The 17,211-nt window shown below is 34.5% G+C and overlaps 1 protein-coding gene across 1 annotated transcript in view; it reads left to right on the top strand.

The window, feature by feature from the left end:
• Positions 1-17,211, top strand: part of FSTL5 (follistatin like 5) — a 387,142-nt gene that overhangs the window by 152,559 nt on the left and 217,372 nt on the right. Inside the window, exon 4 of the mRNA XM_081332684.1 lies at positions 10,226-10,474. Within this exon, the coding sequence (XP_081188810.1) occupies positions 10,226-10,474 (249 nt within the window). The remainder of the gene's footprint in view (positions 1-10,225; positions 10,475-17,211) is intronic.

Below are 17,211 nucleotides of genomic sequence, written 5' to 3'. Positions count from 1 at the left end.
CAGGGTCAATTTAATATTTTTTAATTTGGTTTTTTTTAACTTTTGTATGGTGGATTTTTTAATTTCCTGTAAACCGCCCTGAGTCCTCAGGGAATAGGGCGGTATATAAATGTAACTAAATTATAAATTATAAAATTATCTTCTGGAGTTCATTTAAGCTCATGGCTACTGCTTCAGTGACTCCATCCAGCCACCTCATTCTCTGTCATCTCATTCTTCTATTGCCCTCAATCTTTCCCAGCATTAGGCTCTTCTCCAGTGAGTCCTTCCTTCTCATTAGGTGGCCAAAGTATTTGAGATTCAACTTCAGGATCTGTCCTTCTAAAGACCAGTCAGGGTTGATCTCCTCTAGGACTGACTGGTTTGAATGCCTTGCAGTCCAAGGAACTTGCAGGAGTCTTCTCCAGCACCATAGTTTAAAGGCCTCAATTCTTTGGTGCTCAGTCTTTCTTATGGTCTAACTTTCACAGCCATACATTGCAACCGGGAAAAACATGGCCTTGATTATATGCACTTTTGTTGGCAAGGTGATGTCTCTGCTTTTTAGTATGCTGTCTAGATTTGTCATAGCTTTCCTCCCCAGGAGCCAGTGTCTTTTAATTTCATGGCTGTGGTTGCCATCTGCGGTGATCTTAGAGCCTAGGAGACCAAAAATAGTAGCAGGCAAAAAGTCATGGCTATATTTGGATTTCATTGTCTTTGACATTTCATTATTTTAGTTTTCCCCCAGCATATTGCTGCATGTCCATGCATTTATTCATGCGGATGGATTGTATATACTTTATTAGAATGAACATATTTATATTTATCATATAATGAATGAATGTTTATCATATGATGTTCATTAAACTCATTAGCTATCATGATCTAAAAGTCATTTGCTGGGCAAACTTAGAAAGATGCTACATTTTGATTAAACATGGAATGCCTCTTATTCAGCCAACCCCTTTTGCTATACAATGTAAGATGTAAAAAGTAGCAGTTTATTTGAAAATGCATTTTGAAATAGCAGCAAAGGAATGGAACAAATAGTTCACAAGCTTTAGAAAATGATAATGGACCGTTGGTAAGGACCTGAAGTTTCTTTTATCTAAACAATTCTTAAGTTTATGAAGTAATACCCACGGAAATAAAAACAATAGGACAGTATTTAATTTCTTAAAATAAATTATTTAAGATAATTATCCTTCTGGTTATCTTCTCTTCAGTTTTAGAATTGGAGCCATTGCAGCACATTAACAAAAGTCACTCTAAGAATATCTCTCTAAGCATAAAAATGCTAAAATATATTAACACTCATTAAATTTATTGAGAATTTTAAGAACATTTAACTGGGAATATGAATGAGGTTGAAGTCTCCATCTATGTAAATAATCAATTCCACTTAATATAAAATAAGAATGTATATTTTGATTATTATTTTTTTAATAAGTTGGCACATGTTTTGCTGAGGGCATACTTTTGATTCTGCCAAAACTAGGGATACAAGATATCTGAACAAGCAAAGAGAGACATCCATAATTGGAAAGTGGACAAATTGGACACAATAGCTGTTTAATTTTCCTGGCATCTGTGTCAAACAATTACAACAAAAATTGCCAAAAAAGAATTACTTAGGCCTACATGAATATATAAAAGCATTAGAAAAAATGGTTTTTCAATTGTAATATTACAAATGAAGTCAAATATACGTGTCCCAGGATAATGTTGTAGGATCCAGTTTGGGTCAACCACTGGCGCCAGAGGTTTAGTCTTCTAAATGTTTTGACTCATGCTGGAGCTCATTCTCAAGAAATGTAATATTGTTCAAATCAATCTTTATTTTCAAGAATACATATTAATAATAGTATCAAATCAATGATAATGCAATTTTTCAATTTCACAATGGAAAGGCAGGATGAGTCATATCAGCTAGAGAGATCATAGATTCGAAGGGGCTAAATTGAAACAGTTTGCTGGAATCAGGAAATAAATAATACAAAATCTATGCATTTGAGTCAAGAAAATGGAATGAAGGAAGCATTTTTCATGCAAGAAGAAGAATTTACAAGGTTATGATACACAAAGGTTTGAATGACTACCATTGGGAAGATAATCCATCTTCTTAAAAAAATAATCAAGATACTCAAAAAGCCAGACAATATTTATGCCTGCTGTATTTCATCCTCCTTTTGCTAGAGATCTAGTAAACGTATCCATACACTACATTGAATCAGGAATCATACAGATTGCTACCAAAAATTTGAGAAAGGGAAGAGCAAAATGGTGGATAGTTTTGTATTTATTATTTTATGTTTGAATGTCATGTGCCCTTTATTAATATACTTTCTATGTTTTTTTGTCACTTTCCCAGAACAGAAAATTAGACCATTTTGCATTAATCTTAGCTCTCTAATCCTGCATGTATTCTTCTGAAATATTTTCACTTTATCATTCAAGTGCAATTCTACAAAACATTTTATTTTTTTAAAAAAAATACAATAAAAAATCCAGTAAAAACATCAAAGGAGGGATGGGAATTTCCTTAACGTTGTTTTGCAGGTTGCTTATTTGGTCCTATGTTCCATGTTATTTTTTAAAAAAAAATAATGCTTCACTAAATATGAAAAGTGATAAGAATATGCCTTAAAAAAAGAAATTCATAAGCTGTAAAATATATTGCATAAGATATTCTGAACTTGTTATAGCCTATTGATAAAATAAAGCACATTTTTGTTTTCAATTATTATCTCCAAATACATCAGCAAATAAAAAGCTCATGCCTTTTTCTTCCTTAGAATGGGAAGCTCTTACACACAAACACACACAAACACACAATTCCTGAAATTTGTAATAGAATTTCCATACTTTCCCTTGACTGATGTTGGAAGTATATAAAATAGCTAACATTTTGCATGAATATTTTAAGAAGTTTACAGTGCAGGAAGACAAGAGAGTCCACTCCTTTTAAATGTAATCCTATGCATAACTACTTAAAGCTAAGCACCCATGAGAACAATAAGAAAAACTGGTTATAAGTTTGTAACCTGTATAATGGTTGTAATTGTATACTTAAAGCTGCTGCCCTTTCTACATCTAATTTAGTTTCATTAAATTTAAATGTGTGTGGTGGTTTAGATAAGCTTTGGGAAAGAAGTTTGAAGTAAAACCAATTTAGTTTTTCTTCTTTTATCAATTCTGAAATAAATTGATAGTAAACACAACTGCCTTCTGCTGATTGTTTATGATAGAAGAGGAACTAATTGCTAGATTATCATACTGAATTATAATCCATTTGTACAGCTACTTCAGATTTAATAATCTCCAGTGTTGTTTACACAACAAAGCTTTCTCTATGTGAAGCATTTAAATGGGACTGGGTTCTTTTAATTTTAGTATTAGCAAAAATATTAATTATAAAATATTTATAATAACTTTGCTTATTGTATTTTTGTACCAATTTTTTTTCTGTGGAAAGCTACAATGCACGCAATAGTTTCTCAGCATAATATACACTTTTTGTTGTCAGTAATCCACCAACATTTGTTGTTGTCTGTCAAGTTAATACAAACTGCTGTTTCAATATTGAAGGTTGAGAGATAAGTCATTTGTTTAGAGAAGTATTCTCAGATAAAAGATACATCATCATTTTGTGTATGATCACTACTAATTTTCCACCATTTGGATGGATGTAAAAAAGGATAAACAGCACTATATGAAACATTTCAAAAATCTTAGTTTTTGTGTTTATTTTATTTTGTAAATACTTGCTTAAACAATGAACTTCAATTGTTAAAATTGTGTTAAAATTAGCTTTACAGATAGTTGTAAAATTTTCTAAACTAAGTGTATAAATTTATTTTAATTTTGAAAGTTCCATTTATTTTTAAATAGTGTAAAACAGCAAGAATGGAAGTTAGGAGAAAATAAAATTGACAAATTCATCCATGTGTAACAATCAAATAAATATGTTGTCAAGCCATATGGATTTCATAAATTTCTTTATATATCACTTCCATTCAATTTTTACATTCATCTGTTTTTAAAGAACAAAGAAATGCACTATTGTTGTTAGATGCATTTTCGCCTAAGATATATAATTCATGAACAGATATATAATTCTTATAAATGTACATTGGTTGCAGCTTTTTGCAAACACATAGTATTTATAAGGAATTTTTCTTTATTGATATGTTTTAAGTATAATTTTTAAATCAAACATTAAACTTCAAAACTTGAGCAACTGAAAAATAACTGGGTTCATTTAAAAATGCAGACGAAACACTATTGTCTGCCTTGAGAGCTAAGATGCAAGGATGATACTCAGATTGTAGTTTTAGAGAGCTGCATTTTGTTTAGAACAGGTGAGATTGTATCATCCTCTTTCCATTTCAACAGAAAAGATACATAGGACATACAGTATGTAGAACTGTAGCCACATTTTATTTCCATTGTAAAATATATGAGGGTGCTTTTATTTTTAATCCCTTCCATGCCTATTTTACAACCTCCTTCAGTTTTGCAAGTGAAAAATTCTTGCTTATAGCATATATCTCCATGTTTAATGCAATCATATAAATAATTCATTTACTGAATAATTTTCAGAGAGAAATTAGATAATTTATAGTAGATTATTATATTTATCACACATATCTGTATACTTCGCACTCAAATGTAAATGATTCCATCCCATTGAGAATGTAAATATTTTTTTGTCAGTTTGCCATACAGGATTTACCATAGCAATACCCACATCACTCTTAATCTGGTTTTAAAGATGAGTATTATATATGTTTTAATGAGCTTTTCCTATCAGTTGTTTTTTCTGGCAACATTTTCAAAAGCAATTTTTCAGAACTTTTTCTGGAGTATTTCAACTTCCTAACCGAGAACAGAATGACAGGTCCAAAGTCACCCAGCTCAGTTTTGTACCTAAAGCAAAATTAGAATATGATGTCTCTATTGCTATGTCCAGACTTTTAACCATCACACCAAACTCGGTCTTGCATTAGATCATGAGTGTCAAACTCGCCGCATGACGTGACATGTTGCAATGTATTGCGGCTTTTTTTTTTTTTTTGCAGTGCCAGAGCTGGGGTGGGCGTGGTCTTCGTATGATGAAACCGGCCCGCAGGCACCCCTGCATTAGATAGCTGAATTCAGAAGTTAGCTGGCTGGCTCAGGAATTCTGGAAGTTGAGGTCCATATGTTGCAAAGAGATTGCAATTGCACTCTGATTTACTTGAACATAATGTCGTCTTTAAATATCTTTTCTATTTCATCTAGACTTTTAAGTTTCCATGAATGCACAGATAATGTTTCCATGAATGAACAGCCACTCTAAAATGGCTGCAATTGATGTACATTGCTGCCTTTCATGACCATTTTTTCCATTTCTAACACACGCTTAGTGGAAGGAAAGGATTGTTTCTTTTGTTATATTGTTTCAATTACTTTTATTTCAAATGTTTTCAGAGCCTATGTTTCAATAGCTTTAGTATAATAATCAGAATCACTTTTGGCTTGCTTTATCTAGCCTACTGTATACATTAACTGTCTTTCTACTACTGCAGTTTAGGTACTTTAAATTATTTTATTTCAATTTTCCTCCAACCCTGAGGTTATTTCACTACTATAATCTACTGTAATAAAGCTGAATATTTGTTTGTTATAATATTGTTCTGTTTGTTTGTTCGTTCATTTGTTCATTCATTCATTCATTTATTTAATCCACATAGGCTGGGGTAATTTTTATATAGATAAAAATTATTTGGTGCTTCAGATTTATGCCTTTTCGCTTGTGCAAAGATGTTTCTGCCATGTAATTAGGAAAATATCAAGCAGCAAATAAAGATTTTATAATCTCTGAATCATATTTAATTTATAAGCTAGCATTTGAATTCCTGCATAAAGAAGCATTTTAAAATAATAACATTTTAAAATAATCTTGTATTCATACTGCAAACATTTTTTTTATAAAAGCTTATATCCTAAGGATGATTAAACAAAAATAAACACCAAGCACATTACATGGGAATATCTAAGGCCAAATTTCAAATTCAATTATATTTCTTGTGCTTATGACAGTATTTCCCACATTTGGGTTTATAAAAGAATATACAAATCATTCTGTGCCCTGTCATGTTATTCTCAAAAAGAATCACATTTTATCATGTCCATCCCCCCTGATGCTCTCAGAAAAATCTGGAAAATTCAGGGTGACATGATGAGCCTGGATTAGTCCCAGTTTTATCACTAGCTTAGCCCATGTAGAGGCTATATGTATTTAAGCTTTTCCATCACAGCAAATGTGAACTGATATAGAAGTAGCATACACACCATCAATCCTTGTCATTGGTAGATCAATTCCTCCAAAGAATAGAGTTGAATGGAAGTGCTAACTTGCATGGGGGGAAAAACAATTAAATTGTCCCAATTCTTGTGCTTAATGAATGAACTGGTTTCCAAATTGCACTTAGGAAATTCTTCAGTTATCAAGGGTAGTTCTGTTTAATGCTTTGTTACCTTTTGGAATATGGAGTCAACCAAGGCGTAAGATTGCTTATGACTGAGTCCTTCTTGGTTTTCTGAAAGGCTGTTAAAATTTGGCTTTTTATGGAACCAGCCAGTTTGTTGAAGGAAGCCAATATTTATTTGTCTATTTTATGGAACTGTTATGTATGATAAATGCCTGTACTTATTTACTTATTTTTTATTTACTTAGGGATTGTTTGCTGCCCAGAGTTACGTATTTAAATAGATAGCTATATAAATTTTCTTAACAAACAAATAAATAGGCATCAAAATGTTATTTTAAAAAAAGTATTTGTGTTTCTAGAAAACACAATATGAAAAGGCAGATAAATATTAGGCTTTTGTGGAGAAAATCTATGGAAATAGGAGTAAAAAAATGACTTGATTGCACATAATCAAGCATTAGGTTTACAGAAAAAAGATTAGTATTCATGTAGCAAATCTAAACAAAGCAATAATGGCAGTACAAAGTGGAGAGTAAGCTTCAGAGAGAGAGAAAAAGAACAGGGATTTTAAAAGTAATCAAGCAAGGTTAAGCATGAAAATAACACTAGAAATCTAGCACACACTGATTACTCATTGCTTTCATTCTGGGCGGATTGGATTGTTTCTAAAATCCTACAAGATTTAATCACCCACCCATGTACCCTAGAATATCCTGCCTTCTTTACTTATCCAGGTGCTGTTTCCAGGAAGAATCAAAGAGCAATAAATCCCTAGCCATTTCTCGTGCTGTTTTAACTTCAAGAGCAAGGGAATTGTGTTCACTTAGGGATTCAGCAAACAAGCCTTCCTGGGCTTCCTTACTAGAGATAAAAAAAGAACAGCTTCTGGTAAATAGGTGTGCATTCTGATCGAACAAGGATCTCTGGAAGCTGACCTTACAGAAAAGGCTTCGCAAAGCTATCATCTGAGCTGCACTGAACTAGTAAACAGAAATATTTATATTCCGTCCATCTTTATATGGAAAATTGAAAGTTTAATTATACTATAAGATAGGCAGTGTATGTGCTTAAAAAGTAAAGAAATCAGAACATGTCACAGTCTTCAAATCATGCACTAACAACCTGGTTAAAGGTTACATATCTTTAGGAAAGAGTTAGGCATTCGTAGCTGTGTAGATTAAATTATGAATAGCTTTATAATTTAATTTAATTTTAGACGAATGATCACAATGTATAGCCCTATTTCTGCTTGTGATTCCTCTAAAACAGGGGTGTCAAACTGCCGGCCCACAGGCCGGATGCATCACATGGAAGCCCACCCACCCCATTGCCGGCAATGGCAAAACTATTCCTATACGTTGTGCGACATCATGTGATGTCATGAGTTTGACATGTCTACTCTAAAACATAGGTATAGCTCCTGCCAGGTTCCTCTAAAATTTCTCTCTGAATAATAGTTCTAATGAAAAATAAGAATGATTGTGCTTAATTAAGTTAAATTTAATTAAAATACATTTAAATTATGTTTGTACTCTGTCCTGACCAAGTTCTTGCTCTGGACCACTCACTTTAGAAATATGGCCTGTAGCATATCATTCAAAAGATGAAAGCTTCTGCTTATAGATATTCAGATAGTTTACCCTGGGGAAAAAATATTTGATCAAATGAAGGGCATTCATAAATATGTATGCTCAAGCTGATATATAATTAAAATATTATTTTAAAAAGTAACATTCTAGAGAACACAGGTGTCAAACTTGCCGCATCACGTGACATATCACGACATATCATGACTTTTTTCGTATTGCTGGAGCTGGAATGGGCATGTCCTCCGCATGATCCAACCGGCCTGTGGACTGTCAGTTTGACACCCCTGTTCTAGAACAATAAACTATATTTTAAGTAAAAATCAGGATCTCTAATTAAAATTTAAATTAGAAAGAATGGTCTTCTATTCCATGGATAATACTACTATAAGATCCCATTTGGAGGTTGTTACATTGATCTAAACTATATGGTATATCTAAACTATGCCATATATTTTAATGTAGAGGACTTGCATTTATTAGATAAAATTTCCCAGAGCATATGACAGATCTCTGTATATACTTCCCATTTGGTTAAATGTAGGCAACAGTGTGTGGACTTACAATATGGTCTGTACAACAGAGTATGTTTGCTTAGAAGAAAAGTGGATTTAGTGATTGTGGCATGTTGGCCAAAATATTGATAAAATTTAAGCCGACTTACTCCTGTTCTGTCTCCCAAAGTCTAGAATAGTTTTCTAGGATTATTTTTTTGAGTCTATTAAAGGTAAAGGTAAAGTTTCCCCCACACATGCGTGCTAGTCGTTTCCGACTCTAGGGGCCAGTGCTCATCTCCGTTTCAAAGCCGAAGAGCCAGCGCTTGTCCGAGGACGTCTCCGTGGTCATGTGGCCAGCATGACTAGACGCCAAAGGCGCATGGAACGCTGTTACCTTCCCACCGTAGTGGTCCCTATTTTTCTACTTGCATTTTTACATGCTTTCCAACTGCTAGGTTGGCAAAAGCTGGGACGTAACAGGTGCTCACTCTGCTACACGGCACTCGGGATTCGACCTGCCAAACTGCTGACCTTCTCAGCATCCTAACCCACTGAGCCACCGCGTCTATTAAACTATTTTTACATGCAGCCAAATCTGCCTTAATTAAGGGCACCTCAGTATTCCAGCTGTATTTTTCAGTGTGTCACATATTAGAAATAGGTTGGATTCTGATTTACTAAGTTTGATCTTAGTCCATAGGCCAAGGAATGATGTTGGACTTTAGCGGTTGCTGACTAGTGGGAAGAAGTGATAATAAATCAGTTTTTAAAAGTTGGTTGTGTTGCAGTGGAATTCCAGGACAGCTGAAGTGTTTGTATATTATGGAAGTTCTAATGAAGCTATATGGTTAGTTTATGGTCAAGGATCAGAAACAGGAAATCCAGCTACTCCGAGATTAAATTACCTATAGGCATTTCCATCCCTGATAAATACAAGTGCTCCATTCTTCTGGTAGATTATTCCCAAATACGTAAATTATCTGAAGCTAAAATTGGCCTAATGAGTTTTGGAGAAGTTTTTTGATTAGCTGATTCCAATGATTCCAAGTTACAATGGCACTGAAAAAAGTGTCCCCCAAGCCACTGTCAAGCAAGACACCTGCCTGCCCGCCCGGTGGCGCTCTTCCTCCTGTCCGAGGTTTTCATTGTTGTGAGCATTTGTGTTGAGGGTTGGCAGTGGGGGTGGGGTGGGGGTGGTTAGGGGTTTTTATTCCCCCGTCTGCTGCATGGTTGCAGCAGGTTTTGGTCACTTCACATGACTCTGGGACACTGTGACCATCATAAATATGAATCAGTTGCCAAGCATCTGAATGTAAATCACAAGACCCTGGAGATGATGCAACATTCCAGCTGATCGGCACTTCTTCCAGGGGGAGCCTGACGCTGATCCTGGCTCTTCCACTGAGCCCTGACAGCCCCGAAGAAATGCTGATCCTGGCGCTTCCGCTGAGCCCTGACAGCCCTGCAGCTCCAGCCATCTCTCGCTCAGGCTTGTGCGGTGCTGCCACCGGTTCAGCTTATTCCCCTCCCCCGCTAACACTTTTCTAGGATGGTCGCGTACCACCTGCCAGGTGGCAATGTACCACAGGTGGTACCCGTATCACTGGTTGAAAAGCCCTGGTGTATATGACAAAAATGTGAGATTGTGGCATGCAATCTAATAACATTTTGCATTTCTTTTCAGGGTCTGTGAATCATGGTGTTCTTCCTGGATCATGTGAAAATAAATATTGCGGCTTGGGTAGGCATTGTGTCATCAACAGAGAAACAGGACAAGCAGAATGTGCCTGCATGGAATATTGCAAGTCACATTACAAGCCTGTTTGTGGTTCTGATGGTGAATTCTATGAAAACCACTGTGAAGTGCACCGGGCTGCCTGTCTGAAAAAGGAGAAGATTACTATTGTCCACAATGAAGATTGCTTCTTCAAAGGCAAGTAGTGTGGGATAATATCTTAAAGACAAAAGACATTATTTTATTTATTTATTTATTAAATTTATTTGTCACCAGTCTCGTTTCAAAATCAGTTACCTATTTTGAAGTTAATTTGATTAAGATTCTGGGAAATGTTGTAGTGTGTATTGTGAAGAAATGATGAGAAAGTTTAATTTAACAAAGCTTTTTTACTAGGAGAAATCTTCCGGCTATGTTCAGTTTCCAACTATACCTTTAGAAAAATGATGATTGCAGATAAATTGTATGCTTGATAGGATTGTTTGAACCAGGATCTTATGACCTCAATTTGGAGAGATAGCCACTGTGATCAAGGCTGAATTATAAGAAATGCACCTTCAATTCTCAGTGGAACAGTTTACATGTAGAAATTTCTTAGACAGTTGAATGTTATGGCTATAGTGAATAAATGTCATAGATAACCCTACTGTTCCTTTTTAATCAATTTTAAATATCCTTATTTCATTTTTATATGCCCTTTTCTTTTTTGTCTCTATTCTGATTCTGCCATTTATTTATTTTTCTTATCATAATTTAATTGTGCTTATTGAAAAAACTGGTTGTATTATACTCTCTTTATATAGCAGTGAAGTCTTTATAAAGCTACAAATTAAGAGTGAGGGGATTTGATAGTTTTACAGGACATAAGAAAACTTCATTGGAGCAAGAAGGAATCCATAGAAAAATTGTTACATATGGAGGCATTCTTGCACTAATAGTTCTGTTCATACAGATTTTACTCTGTTTAGCCAATGAAGACAGTAATAAATTAACAAATAATATGCTGAATTCTGATTGTTATCCACTCTACTAAATCATGGGTGGCAAATCACAAATACCACATAAAGACTAACTCATTAGCCTTGGGGCCTTAGTTTTAAAACCTTTTAATCATTGATATTAAAGTCTCTAGTGAGTAAAAAATAAAGAAAATCTCAATATGCTATTAGACATTAAAATATATTTATTTCTTAAGCAAGGAATTGTAAAGCAGAGCTGTTTTATTTTGCCCACTTAACTGGAAGCATTTGTCATTAATCAGAAAACCAATATCTGGGATTATTACTGAGTTATTATTTTATTTTATTTTTATCCAAGTTCTTTATCTCCAAAATACTGTATTGTTGCAGGCCACAGTAATGACTTGAATGGCTGCATAGAGCCTTTTAGATGTGAGTTTGAGACTCATGAATTAAAGTAAAGGTCAGTACCAAATTGTTTGTTGACAAGACAGCTGGTTGCATAAGAATGAGATGTATTTCTGAGGCCTAATTTAGATGTAACTTTAACAACATGGTTGCTATTGCTCAGCATTTGATTATATCATTAAAACTGCATGAGCATATTATACAAGATTGTATCTGCAGTACTGATGCTAATTCATATTCATGAAATCCAAGCAATAGATGTGATACAAAGCTTTGGATAATAATGACTTACATGTAGACATCAAACATTATTTTTCTCCTTACATCCTTAGGAATAATAAGAAATCCATCTCTTTTTTATCTATATGTTAAGATGCCCTTTCAGGAGAAATGTGGAATTACTGAAAAGGCACAATTAACATTTCTGCATAATCACAGATGCCTTTCTGACTGTCTGCTCCAAATTAAGACTTCCCTTTGAATAAGAGGTGGCAAAAAGATTTATTAGGAGATCTTTCCCAAAAAAGAACATACGTATATAGGAATCATAACCGGACATCTTTGTTCCAGTTATTTCCAAAGAACTTTAAAGACTTTGGTCTACAAGAAAGCATAGAAGATAATGGATAATAGAAGATAATGGTGAAGATGGGAACTAGCAGAGGTGGCAAAATTAACTTAATTAGTTAGAGAAAAATCAACAACTAGATTAGTGATTAGAAACCTCTTATTGCCTTTTTGTGAAAAGAAATGAACTGGTGATTTATATATTTGATTATTAGAAATGTAGATTATGGCAAGAAGGAAATTATGACGTAATGTAAGAGTAAGTAAAATATAAATAAGTTTATAACTGCTTTTAAGAAAATTGGAAACCACTTCTTTATTGTTTTTTTCCTTTCCTTTCCTTTTTTACTTTCTTATTTCTCATTACTTTTTCTTACTATTTTCTAAATTAGCATCTGCTGTTATTTGAAAACTTCTTCAATAAAAAGTATTTTTTAAAAAAAAATCATCAGAGGTAATAAAAGCAGGAGACAAGTATTTTTTCCTAGATTATGATGGCTTTAGTTTTTAATCTTTTTAAAGTATTCTGCTTAAACATAATAGAAGCAGAAGCAAATAAAGAATAATAAATAAATAGAAAGTCTTGTAAATGCTATTAATAGGCATTATTTAGATGCATACTGTTATCTATGAGTTTATCATTAGGTGTCTCATTTAATTTAATACCTTTGCAGTTAATTGTGAATAAAAAAAGACATAACAAAGATCTAACAAATAGTGCCAAAGATCTATATAGTTCATCATCCTCTTACTCAGATATTGGAAGCCCATAAGACGAAATGTGGAACTGATGTGGCAATACAAGGCAATAGTAGAACAGAAAACAAGGCATTGGACAAGATCATGAAATATCTAGATCTGAAAAATTATGGCCTAAACCAGTCTGGGGGGTGGGGGATGTAATCAGCATACTTTGTGTTTACCCAGATTTATTGCTACTGTAACACATTTATTACTCAAAATCCTATATCTTACAGTGTTTGTCAAAGACTCGATTTTGATTTCTGATTTTCCATAAAACTTCACATCATGTAAAAAACAATGTGAGATTTAATTAGCATTTTTTTTTGCAGTTTGATAGCCAAGATTTGTTTTCTTCAATATCACTGAAAGTGAAATTATAGCAATGACAAAATAATAAGAGTGTTAATAATTCACCCTGGAATATGCCTCTCATAATGTTGATCAGTTTGTGTTTTTCATTTCCTACCACCAATTCTGTCTTTCACTGTGTCATTATTTTTTCTATACACATTCTAATGCTTTTACTGGCACAACTTGTTTCCAAGCATTTGATGATACTCTAAGGTCCCAGTCCCTTACTTAAACTTGAGTTACCATATCAATCTAATCAGATAACCCAAGCGGAGACTTCTTGATCAAGCAGCACTTCATTTGATCAAATTGAACAGCTGGGTGGCCAACAATCTGGAACACTGGCAGAGTTACATCCAGAAGTGCCACACCTTATAAAGTTGGTAGCATTGCTTTATAAACTTTGTTAGCCAATAAAAATCAGACAACAGAGCCATTACATCATAAAGAAGACAACAATCATTCCTGTACACTCCCTTATTCCCTCCTTCAGTATATCCCATCCATGTACATGTTTCCCACACTTGCATAAAATTTCTCTGGTGCAAAAGCCGATTACAATAAGCAGGAAAGCACCAATTAGACTAAACAATTTCCCTTTGTTCCCGAACCCTTCAGTACGACTATGTGGTAATGAATCAAACACAATTCCAAGCATGTTATTGGCCTATAGTTCACGTGTCTTGTCCCTTTCATTGGGTCTTTGTGAATTAGATCAAATTTGTCAGAAATTATTTGTGCTTATTGCAAAAAATCAGTGCTGATATCTCCTTTGTACAGTAGTTCATTAAGTGGTTTACTATAAGTGAATATAATGTAGTCAGATATTTGAGCCAAAAGGCATGCATTGATCATTTCCAGGAAATGTCCAGTTTAAAATCTTTTTTCACTTGGTTTTTAACCATTTCTGCTGATACTATTAGTCCTTCCATTTGATTTTTACTAAATTCATCTTCAAATTCTTTTATCCATCCAGCATTTTTATTACAGTCTTTTTGACTTTCCCATATTTTTTTTTCAAAACTAGATTTCCCCCCCCACTTTTTTTATTTAATTTTCCAGTTTCAGAATTTCTAATGACATTTGTACTTGGGTAGAATCATCACTGATCCAAATGAAGTAGCTGATTTTGCTTAAATTGGATGATTTGTGGCCATTGTGTTCAATATTCCCAGATATTGTGGCAATTTGTTGATTTATTAATAGTTATTTCCGAAGTTTCTTCAGTTTTTCTGGTGCTAAGTGAATATTTTTCACAAGACTTGTTTTGATCCTTACATTCTTCAGTTTTTGTTCTTTCATGTTTTTTAAAATTACTCACATCTGATTTTAATTCCTTTATCTTAACCTTCAATCTCCTCTTACACCTCAAGATTGAATATGATTTTGCTTTTGGCTTTCTAACTTCGATACCGTGTTGTTTGTAACCATCATTGCTGTACTGTAGGCAAATGATTGGTCTGTCTGATAGATGTAATTACAGATCTCAGCCTCACAAGACAGATTTTAATAAGAAACAAAACACACATATAAGTACTTATTTTATTTGTGACAGGTATGGTAACCTGCAAGTATTCATGTGTTGTCCTTTTCTCCCCATATCTTTTTGTGAACCTTGAGAAGGCTTGTCTGATATTTCATTCATTAGATACTTGGCTTAGGCTTAAATCCCATTTAGCTTTGTGTTGATAGCAGCTCTTCCTCCAGTTCTTCAAGGTCATTCCCTATTCCCTACAATACCTTAACAATAAGTAATTGTTCAGTGTTCATTTAGAAAAAAAAGTTACAACTTGTATTGTTCAAATTGTTCAAATATGTTTAAAGTTTTTGAAACATTGGATTAGTAATAGGTAAAGGTAAAGGTTCCCTTGCACATGTGTGCTAGTCATTTCCAACTCTAGGGGCTATTGTTCATCTCCATTTTAAAGCCGAAGAGCCAGCGCTTCCCCGTCTCTGTGGTCATGTGGCCGGCATGACTAGACGCTAAAGGCACACGGAATGCTGTTACCTTCCCACCATAGTGGTCCCTATTTTTCTACTTGCATTTTTACGTGCTTTTGAACTGCTAGGTTGGCAGAAGCTGGGACGAGTAACAGGCGCTCACTCTGTTATGCAGCACTCGGGATTCGACCCACCAAACTGCCGACCTTCTGATCGACAAACCCAGTGTCTTAACCCACTGAGCCACCGCGTCCCTCTTTGGATTAGTAATAAGGATATAATAATAAATACAATAATTAGGATAAATACATAAAAGGTATATTTGAACACACACCGTGGATCATGTGATCAAGCCAATTATTCAAGAGTACTGATTTTAGAATTTCAGACATGGCAGGAATAATTTTACAGGTATTTCTTCACTGGCCTGTCACATAAGGTCAGCCTGCATAATAAAGCAAATAAAAGGAAATCAAAAGTGTTCTGCTCTGTACGGGTCTCGTCTTGAATCTTGCTATTTATATAATCTTTCCTACAGTCTATCTTGCAATCCCATATTTAGGAATAAAGGAGTGATTGTATCTCTCTCCCTCCTCCTTTGTAATGTGTACAATGTATTTGAGGCAGGAGAAAAGATGATTACCGGTAATTGCTTCCTTGTCTGTTTCTAATACCTAACTTGATTTTTTCCCTTGTGCAATTCTGGTTCAATGACAGAGTTACTGGACTGCACTCCTCTTGATAGGGGAAGGATTGTCCAACTAATATAGACTGTGATTTGCATCTCCAGAGGGGAAAAAATCATATCGCTTTTGTTTTTCTGGCTTATAGGACAATATAAACAAGTAATCTAACTTGCAGAAACTCTTAAATCAGTTACTCTCTACCACATTGTATTACTGAATGAATTCCAAGTGTATTTTAAATAATGAAAAAATAAAAATAAAAGAATTAATTATGCCAACTCTACAACCTTGACCTTCTGAGCTATTTTTGAGGAATCTGTAATATCTTTAAATTGCTCTTGGTGAGTTGAAGAGTTGCATAAAAGCACTGATTCACGGAAAGTACTTATCATTTACATTACATACTTCTCTTTTTAACAATATTTTATTAAAAGTTTTAAGTACAACAATAAAAGATAATATAAACTTCGAAAAAGGAAAATAGAGAGAATAAAAAGTGCAAGAAAGCAAAGCCGAAAGAAAAAATAGAACAGAAAAAGAAAGCAACATCCCATCTTCATCATGACAGGTATAAACAATTACACTATCTCTTCAGCTCCTCTTAATTAAAAATATAAAACTTTTCATCCCATAACTCAACCCTTAACTATAGGTGACAACTTCTTTTCCAATCCCGGTATCAGCAAAAGGTCCAAACAGACCCCTAAAATAATCACATTTCTAAGCAAATATGGAACTCACCATTCATATTTCAACTCTTATCAGTAAGTAAATGAACCTAAATATACCTAAATTCTTAGCTATAGATCAGTGGTGGCGAACCTTTTTGAGACTGAGTGCCCAAACTGCAACCCGAAACCCACTTATGCATCGCCGGGTGCATGGCCACTGAGTGGGCATGGCCACTGAGTGGGTGCGGCTATGGTAGTCATGGCAGCATGGTTGGGTGTGGCCAGGATGGGCGTGGCCACCTCGATGTCTCTCCTGGGGAAGGATGCCTGTGGGGGCCGGGCAGGATTCGGGGAGATCCAGGGGGTCTCTGGCAGGTGGGACAGTGGCCAGGAGCCTCATCATCTTGTTTCAGCAATGAGCCAATCAGATCACAGTAGGATTCAATTACTGTTGTCATGTATGGAAGCTGAGAGGAGGACATTTGTTAGTGTGTTATGTGATTGCTATCAAGTTGGTTGGGTTTTTTTGTGTTCTTTCATTTAGTGAGCTTGTAAAAAGTAATAAAATTAAAGTAATGGTGCAAAGAGTTGACTGGTCACCCAGAAAG

The sequence above is a fragment of the Vipera berus genome, assembly GCF_964194415.1.
Source record: "Vipera berus genome assembly, chromosome: 7".
NCBI lineage: Eukaryota > Metazoa > Chordata > Lepidosauria > Squamata > Viperidae > Vipera > Vipera berus.
Note: the sequence above shows the minus strand (reverse complement) of the source record. Positions and strands in the feature narration are given on the sequence as shown.